The 22,368-nt window shown below is 35.3% G+C and overlaps 2 protein-coding genes across 2 annotated transcripts; one reads left to right on the top strand and one right to left on the bottom strand.

Moving 5' to 3' along the window:
* Window positions 1-8,944: 8,944 nt before the first annotated feature.
* On the top strand, window positions 8,945-10,099 carry LOC131636257 (glutelin type-D 1-like). Its single transcript, XM_058906890.1, has one exon. The coding sequence runs from the start codon at window positions 8,955-8,957 to the stop codon at window positions 10,023-10,025; it is 1,071 nt and encodes a 356-aa protein (XP_058762873.1). The 5' UTR covers window positions 8,945-8,954; the 3' UTR covers window positions 10,026-10,099.
* Window positions 10,087-17,893, bottom strand: LOC131636252 (uncharacterized). The gene is made up of 7 exons (XM_058906886.1): window positions 17,043-17,893; window positions 11,506-12,059; window positions 11,168-11,415; window positions 10,880-11,083; window positions 10,691-10,783; window positions 10,497-10,604; window positions 10,087-10,401 (listed from the first exon to the last, which is right to left on the bottom strand). Exons 1-7 carry the CDS (start codon window positions 17,891-17,893, stop codon window positions 10,087-10,089), a joined length of 2,373 nt encoding a protein of 790 aa, XP_058762869.1.
* Window positions 17,894-22,368: the final 4,475 nt, after the last annotated feature.

The following is a 22,368-nucleotide window of genomic DNA, read 5'->3' on the forward strand; positions in this document are numbered from 1 at the left end:
AACGTACATGTCCCATAGTGACATCCACGATGAAAGAATGATGAAACTGATGTGAGAGTTGCAAACTTGTGTTAAATTTGAATGAATGTCATTTTGGGTGTTTCACACAAGTTTTCTGCGCTCACTTTAACTTCATCCTCCTTAATTTTTCAATTCACGTCATCTATCTATAAGTTAAAACAAGCAGAAAGTTCAAACATTATGAAACAATCATTGAAACATAAACAATAATACATAAAAAAAATTGAAACATAAACTATTGTTAAGACGAAGGTAACGCTTCAAAGATTTGATGCAACGAAGGTGTCGCTTCGAATAAGACGAGTTCGCTGCATGAGTTTGGGATTTCCATATGAGAGACACAAATGAGATAGATGTTATGGTTTTGTTTTGAGAGAGGGGTTGTTATATATAAATATGTAAGACCTTTCACTACGGTTGATAATATGAACCGTGATGAAATTATTGCACCTTACACCACGATTGTTTATAAGAACTATGGTGATATACATGGTCATGCCCATTTTGTCACGATAAATGGAATATTATTGGTACTGGGATTTGAACCCTTTCACTCTAGCTACATTTCACTATACCTGTTAATTATGACTAAACTGAAATGTATTTTAGTAAATACAAAAATATTTGCACAAAAACAGTTATTACAACAGTTATCAGGAAGGTCGTTGAAGGCTTTCTAGTTGTTGGCATGCATTTTGCTAAAACATACTGAGGAAGATCATGTTGGAAGAGATGCTATATGAATTAGCATTCAGACTTCAACATGTGAAGAAGATGTCATGACATCCTGGCTGGAGAAAGCTGATCTGGCAAGAGGATCAAGCGTTATTATTTGCTATAGGAATTTTTGAATCAGCTCAGAATATTCGAAGAAATCAATATGCTGATATTTTTGCCAAGTTGGATTCAATCAGGAAGATTTTCACGGTGTCTTTGATTTGAGACATTATAGGAAAGATTGGATTGAAGTCCTAATTTCTTGGAGAACAAGTAGCAGACTTTTACCAGCCTCTCTGTTGCGATTTGAAGCTCAGCACATAAAAGAATTATCTATATATAGAAGAGTTGTAACCTAGATTAAAAGTCACGAAGCTCCTCATACTTGCAAATTTTGGTCGTTTTGAAGATTTTTGTGTGCTATACTGCATAAAAGTCACAAAGCTCGTTAAACTTGCAAATTTTGGTCTTTTTGAAGATTTTTTTGTGCTATACTACATAAAGTTCACGAAGTTCGTTAAATTTGCAAACTTTTATATTTTGGTAGTTTTTTGGGTGTTGTAATACATAAAATACCCGAAGTTTGTTAAACTTGCAGATTTTGGTCTTTTTGAAGATTTTTGTGTGTTATACTACATAAAAGTGAAGAAGTTCGTTAAACTTGCAAATTTTGGTCGTTTAGAAGATTTTTGTGTGCTATACTACATAAAAGTGACAAGCTCGTTAAACTTGCAAATTTTGGGTTTGGGGCGGGTAACGGGGATTGATTGGGAATTCGGGTTTGGGTTTGGGGGAGGTAAAAACCTTCCCGGACCCGCCCTATTGCCATTCCTAGTTTGCTTGTTTTATTTTTGTATTTTATAATGTTTTTATATTTTAATTTATTTTTATTGTTATTTGATTTTCGTATTTAATTTTCAGCTTTAGCAGTCTTCACGGAAACGATCATAACTAGAGTTCCAGGAGTCCGATTGAGGCGTTCTAATAATCGACGGAAAGCTAAGAGAAAGAGCTACAATTCTTATGTTGGAGTCAAAGTCAGAATTGGACTGTAGAAGGGCCGGAAAATTCATTGAAGTTGCAGTACAAGTTTTAGTTAAGTTTCAGGTCAATTAGTAACGGGTCTGGGTTTTGTTTTTGATCCGGTTCGGTTGTGAAACGGGTTGTGCTATTGTCCCTTAGGTTAGGCAGCCACGAAAATACTGCTGATCATTGTCACTTTTCAGGATTTTGAAGCTTGGTACAATTTCTATGGAGAACTAACCAAATCCTGTCGAATTGCTGTATTCAGGTTCCAACCTTGAGATTATTTTAATGTTAATCTAGTATTTATTCCTTTCAATTTTGTTCTATGTTCTTGAATGCTTAATTCGAATTTCATAGAGTATTTTGATTGAATTCGATTGATTGTATGACCCTAACAAATAAACACGTTACCGTTTGCTTAATTCAATACCGTGTATGATTTATCACGTTTGCTTAATTCGTGAAGCTTAACTCCATTTGCTTAATTCGGATATTAGGATTATACATCGTACAATAATCTTCGCGCTTGTCACTGAGTTTGTAGGCGAATAGGAATAGATTATCCGCTTAGGAGATTAATATTGCTTAATCGATGATAGATAGGAACCGAATCAGTAATTCGACTTTTCAGCTTATTTGATAATCACGTTTTCAAAATCACTTTTTTTGTTTAATCGAAACCAAACCACCCCCCCACCCCAAATTCGACTTACATTCGGTTAATAAGAATAGGAATCCTTGAGAGACGATACACGAGTTACCGTTACCGTTGTACTACAGTTTTATAAAATTAACTCGTTTTTGACTCGCGCGCGACAGCGGATCACAAGTGTTCTATTTTGCTTCTGATCAGAACTTCTATTTATAGGCGTTGAGAGGAAATGACAGTTGGGAGCATTTAATGCTTCGCGTGAATAGTACAATGATGCATTTAATGTTTCACACTTTTGTCAACTACCTCGAGCCTTGCTTATGCTGCTTTTACTGACTTTGCCTTTTGTAGATTCTAAAGTTCCTTTTGTCAGTCAGAGATTAGACGTTTTATCCTTTCATCTTGTACTTTCTTCTGGACTCAGATTTTGTAGATAACAACGTTTGAATATCAGAGTCATCAGCTTTGGTGCAGAGCATCTTCTGTCTTCTGACTTTGAAGAGCTTGAGCGTGATACCATCAGAACTTCAGAGCTTGTTCTTCTGACTTTCATTCTTCTGATGCTTTCGAGTTCATGTTCTGATTCTGCATGACCATCTTCTGATGTCTTGCCAAAGCATGTTCTGATGAAGCCATCCAGAACCTTCTGAGTCACTTGCTTCTGAGCGCTGATTTGTGCATACTCTTTATATATTTCCTGAAATGGAAAATGCAAAGGATTAGAGTACCACATTATCTTATACAAAATTCATACATAATGTTATCATCAAAACACAGAATATTGATCATAACAATTCTTGTTCTAACACGTTAAACTTGCTAATTTTGGTCTTTTTGACGATTTTTTTGTGCTATACTACATAAAGTTCACGAAGTTCGTTAAATTTGCAAACTTTTATATTTTGGTAGATTTTTTGGTGTTGTAATACATAAAATACACGACGTTTGTTAAACTTGCAGATTTTGGTCTTTTTAAAGATTTTTATGTGTTATACTATATGAAAGTCACGAAGCTCGTCAAAATTGCAAATTTTGGTCTTTTTGAAGATTTTTGTGTGCTAGACTATATAAAATTCACAAAGTTCGTTAAATTTGCAAAATTTGGTATTTTGGAAGTTTTCTAGTGCTATACTTCATGAAATACATGAATTTCGTAAACATGCTTACATAGATATTACTACATAAAAGTCACAAAATTTGTTAAACTAGCAAATTTTGGTCTTTTTGAAGATTTCTGTATGTTTTACCACACAAAAGTCACGAAGTACGTCAAACTTATAAAATTTGGTCTATTTGAAGATTTTTGTGTGCTATACTACATAAAAGTCACGAAATTCATCAAACTTGCAAAATTTGGTCTTTTTGAATATTATTGTGTCCTATACAACATAAAATTCATGAAGTTCGTTAAACTTACAAATTTTTTTTTTTTTAAGATTTCCGTGTGCTATACTACATAAAAGTCACGAAGTTCGTTAAATTTGCAAACTTTGGTATTTTGGAAGATTTTTTTCGAGTGCTATACTACATAAAATACACGAGTTTTATTAAACTTTCTTACATAGATATTACTACAGAAAAGTCACGAAATTTATTAAACTAGCAAATTTTGGTCCTTTTGAAGATTTCCGTGTGTTTACTACATAAAAGTGACGAATTTCGTCAAACTTATAAAATTTGGTCATTTTGAAGATTTTTGTGTGCAATACTACCTAAAATTCACGAAGTTCGTTAAATTTGAAAACTTTGATATTTTGTAAGATTTTTGGGTGCTATACGACATAAAATACAAGAAGTTCATTAAATTTGCATACATTGGTATTTTGAAAAATTGTCGTGAGCTATACAACATAAAAGTCACGAAGTTCATCAAACTTGTAAAATTTGGTCTTTTTGAATATTTTTGTGTCCTATACAACATAAAATTCATGAAGTTCGTTAAACTTACAAAATTTGGTCTTTTTGAAGATTTCCGTGTGCATACTATATAGAAGTCACGAAGTTCGTTAAACTTGCAAAAATTGGTATTTTTGAAGATTTTTGTGTGCTAATTCACGAAGTTCATTAAATTTGTAAACTTTGGTATTTTGCTAGATATGATGAAAGTTTCCTCTAGGCGTTATGTTAGAGAAAATAAACCTAAACAAAACTAGTTTGAAGGGAGTCAGGAATTATGCATTGTTAAAAATGCGTGCGATATTTCTACTCATAGTGTGAGATGCATTATGTAACATCCCAATTTATTTAAGCATGTTTATTTATCACAAAAAATTATCAAAAATGAGATAGTGGATTAGTTGGAATCAAAAGTTATTAGTTAGGATGAAGCTAAATGGCACATTGGTAAATGTTATTTAGTTAGAGGTCAGTTGGGTCATTTTCCCTTAAGAACTTGTTTGGGGGAAGAACATTAAGGCCTTATAACAAAAGAAAAATCGGAATTTTGAGGATGGGGAGAAACAAGGACACGTGAGTGGAAGGAGAAAGAGTCCATCTTGCTTGATCAAGTGGTTGCATGTGGAATTGAAGAGGGATTCAAGGTTAATCAACACCATCTTCATCAAGTTCTTGCATATGTGTGAAGCTTTGAAAACTTTAGAGTGAAGAACCATGGTCAAGAATGAAGAGCAAAGTTATAGTCATCTCTATTATAATCATCAAGTCCGAATTTTTAATGATTTCAAGGTGAGTTCCATAGTTAGAACTTGGGGTAGGAATTGGGGTTTTATGAATTGCATGTTTGGGAACAAGGGTTAGAATGAGAAAATTGTTGATGCATGTTGGTGTTGACAGGTGTGTTAATACATGTATATGCTGCTATAGAATACTGTCACATGTTAGGGTTCGGATTGAGATGGATTAGAATGTGTTACATATGATCTTATGCAGGAAGAATGTCATTTTTGGCTCTGGTTCAATGAGCAATTGATTTCACACCAGTGCAAATCGATTGCACTATGAAAAATTTACTTTCTGTGCTTTTAGTTCAGCAAGCAATCGATTGCATACCAGTGCAAATCAATTGCACCTGACAGAAAGTCATCTCTTTACTGTTTCGACCATAACTGGAGTTCCGTAACTCGGAATTGGGCGCCCTCAGAGGCATTGGAAAGCTAACAGAAAGGGCTATGAAATGCTTAAACTTCCACAACTTTATAATACTCTTAAGTAATAATCAAATCCGTGTGAATATCCTTTCACATCGATTACTAGAAGATAATTCTTAGATAATTGATTAGTTAACTGTTCTCAAGACCTTGGTGCCCAAGTTTTCCTCCAACTGGGTTGTAGGCATCATGGAATGGGTGGTGATGGAATGGGTTGTAGGCATCTTATAGCTTGTGAAGCTAACCTTTTGAAACCGAATGCGAGGAGGCCTTACTACTTGGTGTAATTTGTGTACGTCGATTAACAAAATATGAATATGGTAAGGTAAACCTTAGGATACCTAGACCAAGAGATATGAATGGATGATAGGTTGCTTTTCACTTTTCCCTATCAAGCGACTACTTTGAAATCATACAATCTAATGGTGTAGTAAGTATGAGACGGGGGGTTAAAGGACACACAAAAGCACAGTAACTGCGAGTAGGCACATTACATATATGTTGGCTACTTCTTGTGAAGAAATTCCAAGGATGCCCCTGTGCCATATATATTGCAAGCATTCTCGGGTTTTGGTCTTGGGAATGGGCCGGCTCCGTAGTTCATGAGCTATTCTTCGGGGATGAAATCCCAGGGATGTGTACCTCACCTTCTCCTTTTGTTGTTTCCTTATGGGTGAATTCCTATGTGTGATTTAGACCCAGGAAATTGGACGAGTTGAATTGTTGTAGCGATTCAATGTCGGTTCCACGGTTCTCTATAGTCATATGAGTTACTTACCATGTAGATTGAAAAGGTATGCTTTTGGGTCTTGTTTCGGAGAGCAGATAGGCAGGTAAACCCAGAAGACCAGACCTTGAGGGTAGCTCCCGAGAGAAGGCTGACAGGTAATAACAGAAGACCTATTTTGGAGGAAGCATGTACCTAATATCCGAACATGTGATATATTCTCAGAGGATCCATTCGGGTGGTCAGTGGACACTCCATTGTGGTACTACGATTTGATAGGCTTTCCTGTATTGGACATCTAGGAAACCTTAGGATCTTAGATTGATCTGTAGTTGATGCATGTACCTTGTAGAGCCAAGAGGACCCATAATATTGGGGAACTCACTGAGATTTAGTAATCTCACCCCATTCATCTTATTATTTTTCAGGTACCGTGCAATATCGAGTTTTTCCAGATGCTTGGATCAAGAGCTTTTGATTGGATATCGTGAAGGCCGTGCCTGATCTTTTCTTCCGCTGTGTATCTTTATCATTATGTAGACATATTCATTGTATCCATCTTCGAGATGATTTTGAAATGTATACATCTTATGTTATTATTTCTGACTTTTGTATGTACTCAATACCAGTTATTAGTATTCTGCTGATATGATTTTAGACACATATTGGTAGGGTATTACACATTCCAGCGATCAAACATAGCGAGACAGACAACAGATGGGTTAGAAGCATATTCATTCCCATTTCAACGATCTTTTCTTGCAAAGTACCAATTTCCTTGATATTGAACTTGGTTAACAGTGTGATGCTTGATATTGTTGACATTGCATGAATCACCAAATCATCCATCACCATAAAGGTTATAACATCTTTCACAAAACCACTCTTGTTATTGGAAAAACCTTTTTTTTTCAGCAACCTTCTTATTTCCAATATAATGAACTTCACTGCTCATAAAGTTTGAGCAAGAAGAATAGGCAGGAGCCATAAAAGGAGAGTGAATATTGACAGAACTAGTGCATCTAGTTGTGTTATCTTTTGTCACCTCAAACTTACACTTATTTGGACACATGAACAACTTTATTTCTTCATCTTTGTTTTCTTTGGCATGGTTACGAGTAAGGAAGCCTGAGATTTGAGTGGAAGAGCTTTGAGCTTTTGGGTTTAAGAGAACATCCTTGGTTTGAAATGGTTGCATGTAATTCTGGTCCAGATTTTCAACACTTTGATAGAGATTTCCTAAGCTACCTACCATGTTATTTGAACTTAGAAGCTTAACTACAGTACCAATAGGTAAGCATAGCAAGTTGAAGAGAAAGTCTATGACAGGTTTTGAAGCTTCATCAAAGAGAACTTTGTTATTCTTTGTGTCGATAAGAAGCTTCATGGATACTTTGGTGGAAGAAGAAGACGCCATAATATATTAAAAGGTAGTATAATAGCCTTAATATGAAAAGTTGTTCATTTATAGACAAATTATTACAAAGAGTTGAGTATGGTTGCACAAATAATTGCTTAAACAAGATAAGAGCTATCTATATATAATACTTATTGTAGAAGTAAAAACATATTCACTCAGTTGATATATGATTTGCTGCAAAAAAATAGAGGTTATGATTAATTATGCATTATTAGGGCTGAAAAATTGGTTGGTTCAGATCGGCTTCAGGTCCAAAACTTAAATTTAGTGTAAATTGCGGTCCCAACCCAATTTCAACCGATAAAATTTTAGTTTTTGACAGATTCGATTAACTCAGTTTGGCGAATAAATCGGGCCGATTTAGTCGGTTTAATATTTATTAAGTAAATCTATAAAAATGACTCATCTTTTATAAAAATTCACATAAATTTAACTTTTAATATTTTTTTAAACAATAGATCGGACGGTTCAAATTTGAGAATATCCTTATTCTCAAATTTTGTAATAAAAAAAAAACAATAAATCAGTCTGTTTGAATCGATCGATTTAAATTTGAGAATATCCTTATTCTAAAATTTTGTAATAAGAAAAATAATAGATCGGTCGTTTTGAATCAGACGGTTAAAAATTTTTCCACCCTATCCATTATAAAATGGAGCTACGTGTCCTAACTCTTTCATTTTAATGCAATGTAGTACTAATGAACAAGAAATACTCCCTATGTTTCTCTTGATTATATAAAAGAAATAAAGAGTTGAAGACTACTTATACATTTAAATTATTTACTGTAAAATGTACTATCAAGTAAAAACATTTTAAACCTGTATTTAATTTTTTTTATTTCTTATATATTTTATATTAGTGTAATGTGAAATATTTGATTGAGAGAATGTAAGTACAAGGGGACCAATAAAATGATTGATGGTAGATTTTATATTGAAACCATGTTTAATTAATAATTATTCTTTCAATGTCATTTGAGAAAGAATATAAATGTACAATTTCGTTACCGGTAATTACTCTTTTTTAGTTTTCCGTTTGTGCTGCGTTTATATTATTCATGTTTTTGTTAATTTTTCCTAAAAAAGAGTTTTTAGTTACTTAATATCAATGTACAATTTCGTAATTACCGGTAACGAGTATTTGTAGCGATAACAAATAAATCTAATTACATTCTGTTACGCTTTCAATTTCCTATATAAGCAAGCACACACATTCTCTCTCAATCATCAAAACTTTCTTTCCTTTTCTCTCTGATTTTGTTCATATTTGTTGCTAATTGCTATGGATATTGATCTCACTCCAAAATTGTCGAAGAAAGTGTACGGTGACAATGGTGGATCGTATTACAGTTGGTCACCATCTGAACTTCCTATGCTGCGTGAAGGTAACATTGGTGCTGCCAAGTTAGCTCTTGAGAAGAACGGTTTTGCCACTCCTCGGTACTCTGATTCTTCCAAAGTTGCATATGTTCTTCAAGGAAGTGGAGTTGCTGGAATTGTGCAACCTGAATCAGAAGAGAAGGTTCTTGCAATTAAGACTGGTGATGCTTTAGCACTTCCTTTTGGTGTTGTGACATGGTGGTTCAACAAAGAGGACACTGAGTTGGTTATTTTGTTTCTTGGAGATACTTCAAAAGCACATAAGGCTGGTGAGTTCACTGATTTTTTCCTAACTGGTCCTAACGGAATCTTTACCGGATTTTCGACTGAGTTTGTGGGAAGAGCTTGGGACTTGGACGAGACCAATGTGAAGACCCTTGTTGGGAAACAAACCGGGAAAGGGATTGTGAAGCTTGACGGAAGCATCATCCTTCCTGAGCCTAAAGATGGAGACAGGAAAGGTATGGTCTTGAATTGTCTAGAGGCACCATTGGATGTCGATGTTAAGAATGGCGGAAGGGTTGTTGTTTTGAACACCAAAAACCTTCCTTTGGTTGGTGAGGTTGGTCTAGGAGCTGACCTTGTGAGGCTTGATGGAAATGCCATGTGCTCGCCTGGATTCTCTTGCGATTCTGCTTTCCAGGTTACTTATGTTGTTAGGGGAAGCGGACGCGTTCAAGTTGTTGGTGTTGATGGCAAGAGGGTTTTGGAGACTACTTTGAAGGCTGGAAATTTGTTCATTGTCCCAAGGTTTTTCGTCGTCTCCAAGATTTGTGACCCCGAGGGAATGGAGTGGTTTTCTATCATCACTACTCCTAATCCCATCTTTACACACATGGCTGGAAGTTCTTCGGCGTGGAAGGCATTATCATCTACAGTTCTGCAGGCTGCTTTCAATGTAGATGCTGAAACTGAGAAACTCTTCCGTTCTAAGAGAACAGGCGATGCCGTTTTCTTCCCTCCTCCAAATTAACTAGAATGAATATAAGTGTCTATAACATAAGTCATTATTGACAATAATACCTTCTAAGAGTTTACAATGTATCAGCTGTTTGAATTTGTTTCATGTTTCGTATGAGTACTTTAGAGATCTCGTCGTCGCTCATATGTGGGTTTTGTTGCTTCATCATTGTCTTAAATAGCGCCTTCATACCATCCATCTCCCTCTTCATGCCAGCCACTTCATCATTATGTTGCCTTTTAATAACCAGAATTTCTTCTTTTCTTTTAAGCATGGTAGGTGTTATTGTTCTTCCATAGCAACGAACTCGTCCAGATTTTTCTTTCCCAAACAAGGAGTTAAATGTCTCAGATTCAGTTGAATTCTGAACTGATTCTTGAAGCTTAGACTAATTAAAAAATATTCACATTAGAAAATATTCACATTATAAAAATAAATGATTAAAGGCAAATGTTGATTAAAGGCATAATCTGCCTGGCTTACAATTACACTTGAAGTTTCCTCATCCGGCTGTTTTCCTTTTCGACTTTGTCGAGTCTCAATGAACATCTCTGCCTGGCTAACTTCCTTTCCGTCCTCTTTCTTAGCACGCTACATTGGTTGATAATAAACACATCAAAAAATGAATCACTCAACCAATACATAATTGTAAATTGAAGGATGTATGAACACCCTACCAGTTTTGCACGAATCCTCGCAAAGTTTGTTGGGCCCATCCGATGCATATAATTTTGCTTAGCTCTGTTCACAGCATTGATTTTGCTAATTTTCTACATTCAGAAACAGCAAAATTAGGGACAGCAAATGTTAAATTACAGAATTAAATATTAGGGACAGCATTGATCAATTGCTAATTGTTATCTTACTTGGATGTTATTGTTCTTCCAATAGGATATCAATTGCTTGAAATGAACTTCAGGTACGGTCTGGGGACGATGCTTCAATCTTTCACTCATAGTAGTGTACTTTAAAAAACAACTCTTTTTGAGATCTTTCTTGAAACGCCTCCAAGCATCATTAATGCGAGAGAAAACCGCTCTACGTCCATTTTCAGGGATAATGAATTTATCCTACAACAAAAAAGGAAATTAGTGACAAGTAAATAAGGAACACAACTTATGTTTAGATTCACACAGTGACAAATTCCCACTTACAGTGACAAATTCCCATATACGGTCCTTGTTTGCTTTCTTCAAAGCTTTGAAGTTAGTAAAAACTAAGGGACACAAGTCTGAATTCCTTGCGACAGTGCCAAGGAAACAACTCAAATCTGTCACGGTTCGATCATTGGGTCCAATAGGTTCTCCATCATCGTCTAGGACCACCTCTTCACGATCCGCACTCTTTCTAGCATGGATTTTCAAACATTTAGTTGGTCCACGTGTCCTTTTCTTACTTGCCCCTGTGTTAGATAAAATATAATTAGCATGGGATATAAATTTGAATGAAACAATAATAAAGAATAATGCATGACACGAAGCTTAGTACGTACCTTCAGTTTGTTTACTTCCATTTTGCTGAGTGTTTTCCTCTTCACCCATCATATTTTCTTCTTCCTCAAGATTCTCACATTCATCTTCTTCACTATTTTCCCCATTTTCTTTGAGGAATTCTTCAATGGATGTCGATTTACACATTGGGCTTCGTTTTGTCTTCTTCAAGCCACTTCCTTGCCCTGTCCCGGAATTTCCATCGACTTCTATCATTGCCCTTTTCATACGATTCTGGTTTGACCTTGAATCAGCAGTGTCAGCCACCCGTTTCTCCTTAGGTTGCTGCTTTGCAGTTGAAGTATTCTGCTTTGCACTTGAAGGAAGTTGCTGAGACGCAATTGAAGGACGTTTCTGATTCGCACTCGAAGCTTGTTGCTTAGCACTTGAAACTTGTTGCTTAGCGCTTGAAACTTGTTTAGCACTTGAAACTTGTTGCTGCTTGCTTGAAACTTGTTTAGCACTTGAAACTTGTTGCTGCTTTGCACTTCCTTGTGGCTGCTTTGCACTTGCACTTGAAGGATTCTGCTTATCATTTCCTTGCTGCTGCCTGGTCCTTGAATCAACAATTTATATGGTGAAGCCTAAAAGAACACAAATTGTTACCTTAAAACAGAGAAATGGAGTCACACACAAATAAAATGCAGTTGTCGCTTTCCTTCGTCTCCTTTGAGGGAATTGAGCTGTATCAATAACAAAAAGAAATCAATAACCACACTGCAGCTATGCTATGCAACTTAATAATACACAAAATTAGATTTATAAAATTCATAACAGAGTCACACAAATTCATAACAGATTTATAAAATCAATAGCCCTGTGTTTGAAACAAACAAATGCTGCCTTTTAAGTAACCTTCAGTAGCAGTTACACACAAATACCAGAAGGAGGATTTCATGTTTTTTATAATATTTTCTTTCTCTTTCTGCTACATTTACTAAATATGCATAAGAAACTTCCACAGCTTCATGATTTTTAGTTTACATACTGATAGAAACTTAAAGTATGTAAACTGAATGGCTACTTAAGAGCAAGAAGTGTACATACAATAGCACAGACTATATATATATATATCAGATACCGAAACTTAAAGTAGACATTTCAATAATTGAATTATTCTACGCCAAATAAAAACAACAACTAATTACAACATAAGCAACACTTCCTTACGAGATGCACAGACATTAATAGGACCCAATATAAGTTGATGCAAGAAAATTTAAGAAACAAACTACTAAGTAGTAGCATGAACAGCAGCCACAATAGTAGTGGCACATCAGTTCATCAAATCAAGTCACTAAAACATACAATCAGTTTTAACATTGAATCCTAAAGTTATATATGTATTGTGGATTGACAGTAGTTACTAGTTAGTCCCAAATCCCAAGCCAAGAATCAGTTATATCATTCTAGCAAGATTAGTTTTGCCAAAAAATCACTTTTCTACTTAAAGGTCATCAAACACAAATCATTCCGCTACAAAGTACATGTCAAAATCAACTCTAGCAAGATCTAATCCAACACAGAGGAAAGCAGCAGCAAACACAAATCTAAGTGAGCTCATAAACAAGTTAGAACACTGACCTTAGTGCCAAAAGGACCTTCTGGATGATCTGTTTCAAGAATATTCCTCCCCTAAACAAACAAACAAAAAATACATAATTACAAACTTCCTTCAAATGAATAATCTATAGTATATTGCAGCATAATAGAGTTTCAGAGTAAAATTCATAAATTATCATACACATACACATATCATAATAACAAGAATTTCTTCTAATAATCACAAGAAATTCAACATAAATAACAACAACAGATATAACAATGCAGAGATTAGGTCAAAATGAAGCCCTCAGTAGATTAGGTCAAAACAAAACATGCATCAAATCACACTATCCAAACATCAGTAGTAGAATTTGTTTAAACATAGATTAGGTCAAAAAGAAACCCTACCGTATTAGCCTCCAGAAGCTTTGGTACCTCACATGCAAAACAAAATATATATTAGGTCAAAAAAATCAAAGGAGACGAGGGAAGATGAGGAACACGAACAGAGAAGAGAATCGTACCCAGATGAATAGAGGAAGCCTCCAGAAGCTTTGGTACCTCAACTGCAAAACAAAATATATATTAGGTCCAAACAAAATCAGAGGAGACGATAGAGAAGATGAGGAACACGAACAGAGAATCGTGACATGAAGAGAGTTAGGGTTCGTGAGATGAAGAGAGTTAGGATTCGTGAGATGAAGAGGGTTAGGGTTCGTGAGATGAAGAGGGTTAGGGTTCGTGAGATGAAGGTGAAGCAGAGATGAAAGCAGAGATGAAGATGAAGAAACTAACCTGTAAGCGATGGAGGTGGCAGCAGCGGCGGAGCGGTGGAGCGGCGAAGCGAGATAGTTTTGGGAGATGGAGTTTTCAGAGTGTGCGTGTTTTTTGTTCATATGGCTTTGGGAGATGGAGTGTTTGTTCGTGTTCTTTCATTTTTTTTCTTTTTTTTAATTAAAAAAATAGAAAAGAAAATATTAAAAGATATAGAGGGAAACTAAAAAAAAAGGAGGGAACTTTTGGAGGGGTTTTTTTTGGGGTTTTGGCCACAGTTTGAACTGAAAATTATAGGCCTTGGTTTCTTAGTTGCGGCTTAAAATATCTACCGTTATACAGGCCACAGTTTTACACTCCGGATTCAATATTTCTATAACATACGTCTACGCTTTGATAATCATGGCTAAATCATATATGTGGCCACAGTTTCTGAGCTGTGGACAATTTTAGCGTGGCCGTAGGCCAAATTTCTAGTAGTGAGATGAATACTTTGCCGAAGAAACAGAAAATCATAAACCAATGTTTTATTACATAATGAGCAATCACTACTACGTAAAAGCCATTTCACAACGGTTGGAAAAGAGATACTACCACGTTTGACCAACCATTGTGAGGTAGGGTGGTTATTTGTATGATGCTTTCCACCACGGTACTACGACCGTTATTATAAACTAGGCAACCTCTCTGCTGTGATTTGAAGCTCAGCCCATAAAAGAATTATCTATATATAGAAGAGTTGTAACCTAGTTTAAAAGTCACAAAGCTCCTCAAACTTTCAAATTTTGGTCGTTTTGAAGATTTTTGTGTGCTATACTACATAAAAGTCACGAAGCTCGTTAAACTTGCAAATTTTGGTCTTTTTAAAGATTTTTTTTTGTGCTATACTACATAAAGTTCACGAAGTTCGTTAAATTTTCAAACTTTTATAATTTGGAAGTTTTTTGGGTGTTGTAATACATAAAATACACGAAGTTTGTTAAACTTGCAAATTTTGGTCTTTTGAAGATTTTTTTATGCTATACTACATAAAAGTGATGAAGCTCGTTAAACTTGCAAATTTTGGTAGTTTTGAAGATTTTTGTGTGCTATACTACATAAAAGTAGAGGTGTCAATTTAAGGGGCCAATAAATTTAGGCCCTAGCCACTATAATAAAAGGGCATAAAATAATTTTAAAAAAGTAAGTCCTCAAATACATAGGGCCCGATGTTAGAAGGCCCCAAAATTTGAAAAAGGGCTATAAGGCCCCAAATAAAATAAAAAACTTAATTTTAAAAAATAGAATAAAATCAAAAAATCAAAAAACTAAATAACTATTAAATAAAAAATTTTAAAATTATGTTTAAAATTTTCAAAAAACAAACAACTTGTTAAATTAGTTTTTTTTTAATTAACAAAAAATAAATTAAAAATTCTGTTAAAAAATTCTAGCCCATGATACATATGCTTGAAGGTATTGTTAGTATTCAATATTCTCTAATTTAATAACTTGGTAAGCAAGGTTGGCAGTAGGTGCTAAATGCTAGCATTGTTGTGGTGTTTTGATTGATTTGGATTTATGTCTATGTATCATGCTGTGGTTTTATTTTATGTTTCTTCAAAATTAGTTTTTCTTTGATATGAATAAAGATTACACAATTGTTTTGTTTTGTTTTGGATAGAGTTAGCTTGAGTATAATAATCAAATTTCATGTACAAAGATGCATGAGTATGATAGATTTCGAGCGTGTATGATGACAAGAGTGTTTATGGTCTAATTATGTGAGATTATGAATGCATCTCCAACTCTTGGGCTGGAATATTTATAATATTAATAGGTGGCTTCACGGTGTAGGCAAAGCTTTGTTGAACGGAAAAAGATAGAGAGTGGTATAGGAAATGAAGTTTCTATGAGTTTTTGAAATAAAATAAGGCCCCTTTAAAGGGGCCAAAAAAAGATGCATTATGCAAAAAGGGTCTAAAATTTTAGGGCCCAATATAAATCTCAATAAGTGGGGGCTCAATATAATAGGGCTTTAATGGGGCCAAATAGTTAGGGCTTTTAATTATAGGGTTTGTTTGACAGCTCTACATAAAAGTGACAAGCTCGTTAAACTTGCAAATTTTGGTCTTTTTGAAGATTTTTTTATGCTATACTACATAAAATGCACGAAGTTCGTTAAATTTGCAAACTTTTATATTATGGAAGATTTTTGGATGTTGTAATACATAAAATACACAAAGTTTGGTAAACTTGCAGATTTTGGTCTTTTTAAAGATTTTCGTGTGTTATACTACATGAAAGTTACGAAGCTCGTTAAAATTGAAAATTTTGGTCTTTTTGAAAAATTTTGTGTGCTATACTACATAAAACTCATAAAGTTCATTAAATTTGCAAACTTTGGTATTTTGGAAGATTTTCGAGTGCTATACTACATAAAATACATGAATTTCGTTAAACTTGCTTACATAGATACTAGTAAGAGACTCGTGCTATTGCACGAGTTCCGTCTGAATTCACATCACATGTCTACAAAATTATCATTTATAAAATTTGAATTCATTATTTAATTGATTGACATTGACATAGTTACAAATATATGCTAATAATATGCACCAACTTTTAAGCATTGATTCATATTTATAATAAATTGTACAACCGATTATCTAATTTCAATTATATAAAACAGAAGAGAAATATTTAAAAGATGGACATTAAAATGAACTGTCTACAACTGATATCTCTTAGATACATTCACATCTACCCTTGAATCCAGATGAGTTAACAAAATTCAGTCGAATCCAAATGAGTTTATTTTAAAACTACATATTTGAATAAAATAACTTTTTCAATTCAAATAACATTACCTTTTAGATATTAGTCAATTTTTTCAAACCTAAACTTTATAACAGCTTCCCGTCAAATATCAGTTTTTAATCCTTCTTATTATATCATATTTTCAAATTTTACAAGCCTATAATATATTACGGCTCCCCGTCAAATTTCAGTTCTAAATGAATATTTTCTCTACTTTTTTGTTTAGGAGAATATCATAATAGAAGTTTAACTCTACAAAATTTTAAATAAAAATATAATAATTTTTTATAACATGTACCAAATAATAAAAATTTTAAATTTATATATAATATAGTATGCTTGATAATAATATATAATGATAATAATTAAAAATTAAATTAATCTATAAATACAGTAGTTATTACCAACATTAATACCAAACCTTATCAATCTATCATTAGTTGCAATTCTTCCATGGAGGGCCATCCATAACATAAACCGTGCACGGAGTCTAACTCCATTGTGGTACAAAACATTCTTCCAGTTAACATCAGTTTGGATACCACGAAGTTCACGATACATTCGGGCTGTAATGTATTTCTGGTTGTGAACTGCAGTGGCCCAATACTCCGTATGACAGACTTTTTCCCGCCATTGCATAATCTTCTTGAGCATCCAAGAACAACTAGGTTTTACCTGCCAGTTATGTATCGGGTGTCCCTTGATGTAGTATGCATTCATCCATTTAATCCACATCTTATCCTCTTTTGCTTGAATGTTCCACAGCAGTTTACTAATCGTTGCTACATTCCACTCCACTAAGGATGTGATGTTCATTCCGCCTGCCGCTTTAGAGTAACAAATCGTGTCCCATGCAATAGGTGATTTCCTGTTGATATTGTCAGTTCCAGACCAAAGGAAGGTGCGACATATAGCTTCAATTCTATGGAGGACTTTCTTTGGGATCGGGAAAACATGCATCCAATACGCTATGATTGTAAACAGAACACTCTTTATTAACTGCAGTCTTCCAGCGTAGCTAGGCAGTCTCGCTGTCCAATGACGGATCCTCCCCACAATTTTCTCTATGAGCGGTTCATATTGGAAAGCAACTAGTTTACGACTAGTCATCGGGACCCCTAGATACTTGAAAGGGAGGCTTCCTGCAGAAAACTTCGTGATCACAAGTCTTTGCTGCTGGATATTAATAGGCACTCCTCCAAAGTATACTTTGCACTTGGTGGGATTGGCTCTCAGCCCAGTTGCTTTAGAAAAGTTGTGAAATTCTGTCATCATGCTTTGTATAGATATCTTATCCCCCCGAGCAAACAGAATCAAATCGTCTGCAAAACAAATGTTGGTAATATTCAATTTTTTGCACTTTGGATGGTATTTGAATTTAGGTTGGTGCTGAAGCTTCGCCAAACATCGGTGAAGGTATTCCATCACTAGCACGAACAGTAGGGGGTCACCCTGTCATAATCCGCGTCTAGCTTTGAGAACTCTACTTTGCTGGCCATTAATCATGTATCTGTACGAAACCGTTTTGATACATAGCATAATCCAACGAATAAACTGATTTGGGAAATTCAGCTCACTTGGAATTCCTTCAAGTGCTATCCACTCCACCTTATCGTATGCTTTTTGCACGTCCATTTGAATAGCACATCTAGGCGAGATATATTTTTTGTTGTACCCTCTCAGAAGTTCCTGTGCAATGATTATGTTGTCATGTATAATTTTTCCAGGAATGAAAGCAGACTGACTATAGTGGACAACCCTATGGATCACTTTGTTGAGCCTCGCTGTTAGTAGTATTTTCGAAATTATCTTGTATATAGTCGTACAACAAGCAATTGGTCGCATATCCTTCATACTTTTGGCATCACTCTTTTTTGGAATGAGAGTAACCAGGGCACAGTTGAAGGCAGGATGCATCCTTTCTCGGGAGAAAAATTCATGTATAGCTATTTTAACATCCCCTCCTACCACAGTCCAAGCTACTTTGAAAAATTTCGCAGAAAAACCATGAACTCCCGGGGCCTTGGTATCACCAATTCCTCCAAGAGCTTTCCAAATCTCCAGGTCAGTCACTGGCTGAGTCAAACTGACTCTATCCTGCTCCTCAAGTTGAGCTCCAGTCCTTAGAATTGTTATATCCACATGTTTCAGCTGGCTAGCAGTCTTACCAATTAGGTTCTCATAAAACTGAATAACCTCATTTCTAATGTCAGTTTGCTCCGTCAGAATCCTACCATTCGAATCCTCCAGTTTATATATGCCAGTTATTTTATTTTTCCCTTTAATAGTAGCATGGAAATAGGTAGTGTTCCCGTCTCCATACTTCATCCACTCAATCTTTGTCTTTTGATGCAGTATTTTTTCTTCCATCTCAGTGGCTTGCATCAGCTGAATGGTGCAATTCTGAACCTCCCTAGCATACTGCACATTAAACCTGTCAGTTGCTAGCTTATGTTGAGCTTGCTCCAGATTTTGTCTATACTCCCCAATGTTGTTAACATGAGCAATAGTCTGTTTATTCATCTCTTTCATAAATTTTTGTGTATTCTTCAGCTTTTTCCAAAGGATATGCATACTGCTACCAGCCTCTTCCTTGTTCCATGTCTGAGCAGTACGGCCTAAAAAGTCTGCTCTCTCAGTCACGCAATTAAGGAACTTGAAACTTCTACTGCTCTTCTTGTTTACTTTGTATCCCATTCTATGCACATACAGAGGGTTGTGATCTGATATATGTGCTGAAGGTATATCTATCTCGCACTGAGGAAAGGTGAGGTACCATTCTTTATTACATAGAACATGGTCAATACGGGAGTAGATAATGCAGTTGTGTGCTTATTTGTCCATTTAAAGAAATTTCCTTTAGTGGCATGTTCAAACAGTCCATCAATTTCCATCATTTCTAGCATATCCTTCACCTCAATTTCCTGAACAGGATGGCCTCCTATTCTACCATCAATGTGGAGTACATTATTGAAGTCTCCCAAAGTGATCCAAGGTCCCTGCATATTTCTAGCCAGTAACTTGATATCTTCCCAAAGCTTCCTTCTATGTATCAGCTGATTTTGGGCATATATCACAGTAATCCAATGCTTTTGGTCTCCCTGCCTATCAAAGACCTCACAGTGTATAAGCTGATCAGTGGAATATATTTTTGTTATTTGCATTGAGCTCTCCTCCCACATGACCCAGATCCTGCCATTGTGATGTTCACTGTAATTATCCATCCACTTCCATTTATTTCCAAATCTTTTTCTTATGTCATCAGCCTTGGTTTTCTTCACTCGAGTTTCAAGCAATGCTGCACATCTGATGTGTAACTTATTTATATGAGCTGCAAATTCTACATGCCTCGCTCTTTTATTCAATCCCCGTACACTCCAAACTATCATGCTGGACTATCTGGTGAGACACTTGAACCTTCCATTTCAAGAGCCCCAAAAATATTATTCATAGGTACTGCACCACTATGTCCAATGTTCCCCCCACTTCTGGTTGCCTTGTTCTTACTGGATGCCATAACTTTGTGCCATGGTTCATCTAGAGGCATACTCAGTGGCTGTATAACTGGGTCCTCTAGTGTAGGTTGCTGCTCCCCCTCCGGCTGAATTTCAAGCTCCTTGGTCGTTTTCACTGCCCACACTTTTTGTTGTATTGGTGGCTTTTTGTCCTTGCAAAGATGTCCCACTTTGTTGCATTTTTGGCAATACAACGGTTCCCATTCATACTCCACATCCTGACTCAATTTTCTTCCACCGGGATCCCTAATGTTTATCTTTCTTTTGAGAACCTTGGTCACATCCACCTCAACTAAGACTCTAGCATAGGAGACCCGTAATTTTCTGACCATGCACTCATCTGTCATTAAAGGTTTTCCTACGGCACTAGCGATTTTCCCAATACTGGATTCCCCCCAAAAAGCCAAAGGAAGGTTAGGGAAAATCACCCAGATAGGTAGTACCCGAAGCATATCCTCCTCAAGTGTGAAATCTGGTGTCCATTCGTGTAGGAACATAGGTTTCCTATAAATCGTATATGGCCCTCTCATCAACAATGCATCCCTGTCTTCGTTGGACACGAATCTGATTAGGAAATAACCTTCCTCATTATAAAACAGCTCTGGTAGTGATATGAAATTCCACACATTACTCATGAATTTCTTAACAGCATTTGTAACACCCCAAATTCTACCCGAAAATATCATGCGAGAAATCAGAGTATTTTAAAAACTATCAACAAGCATTTGGGATATCACATTTACTTCATATAACAACTCATAAACAGATACATAGCACTTTAATCTCAGAGAAGCACAAAACAACTTATAACAGCTCTTAGACAAACCAACTTCATTTTAATATGCAGCGGAATCATAACATTCGACTTTATAAACAAATCATCTTATTTAATCGGAAACAACTTCAAACATCATAATACTTCTCATTATCCAATATGGAACTCAACAACTCAAACATGAACAACATAGAAACAACAATATAGACAACCCCCGAGTGCTACGTATCAGAGCGACACACCAACCGGACACGATGAAGCTACAAACTTCCACAACTATACTTGAGTACCTGCCCATTTCCCATGGTAGGGGAAACATCAGCAGAAGGGGTGAGATATCAAACAGTATAAAGGAAAGTATGATAATAGATATAGCAAGATAATATCATACACAATTCACCACTTCTCAATATAAACAATTTGCATCACAACAACAACATGGATCATATATTCCAACTTATACACATATATCATTAATACATATATATTCACAGTCTCATCATATATGTTTCATTCACGTACATCATATCTACAACACATCAACAATCCATATCAAATGAATTCAACTTCACAAACTATGCATCCACACATCATAACAATGAATCGAATGCAACTCGGTATACAAACTCGAATGCGACTCAAACTATGCATATGCATGTGGTACCAATCGGAGCTTCATCCCCCGTCACCAATTGCCATTTGGCCCGTCATGTTTGCCATAGTTTTCAGGCCGTCATGTTTGCCATAGTTTTCAGGTCGTCACAGAGTATGAATATGGAATGTAACTCGACAAACAAGACAACACAACATACTCATGAAAATCACATATCGTCACGAGGCATAAGCCTATATCACAATCACATTACCATTTATTCGAGGTAATTCACGTCACTATAATATTTCATCTTCACTTAGTCACAAAATCATCCTCACAAATATATACAACATCACGTATTCACAAAATCGTCACAAATATACAATTCCCATATCATCAAGATCATTATAATTATCATCATGTTTCGGCACATCGGCACAATTACTCAATTTCACATATTAACACAGTCATCACAATTATCATCATAATCTACTAAACTAACGACAATTAGCTAGGATTCATACCATAAGGTTAATCACATAACAATGCACAATAATAATCATATTGGCAATCACAACATTACTCGCAACAAAGACATCCAAGCCGAAATCACAATTTTTGGTCAATTCTCAAAATAATCTCAATATGCCAATATGTCAAGTAAATCAAATCCACTTTTAATCATCAACTAAATCAAGTAGAAACAATGTTAATTATCAAAACAACATCATTGGCATAACAATATATTATTCTCAACTTGAATATTCAACCAAAACACAATTACGGTCAATTTCTCAAAATAATCTCAATATGCCAATATGTCAAGTAAATCAAATCGACTTTTAATCATCAACTAAATCAA

This window comes from Vicia villosa, unplaced genomic scaffold (genome assembly GCF_029867415.1).
Source record: "Vicia villosa cultivar HV-30 ecotype Madison, WI unplaced genomic scaffold, Vvil1.0 ctg.001678F_1_1, whole genome shotgun sequence".
In the NCBI taxonomy this organism is placed as follows: Eukaryota; Viridiplantae; Streptophyta; class Magnoliopsida; order Fabales; family Fabaceae; genus Vicia; species Vicia villosa.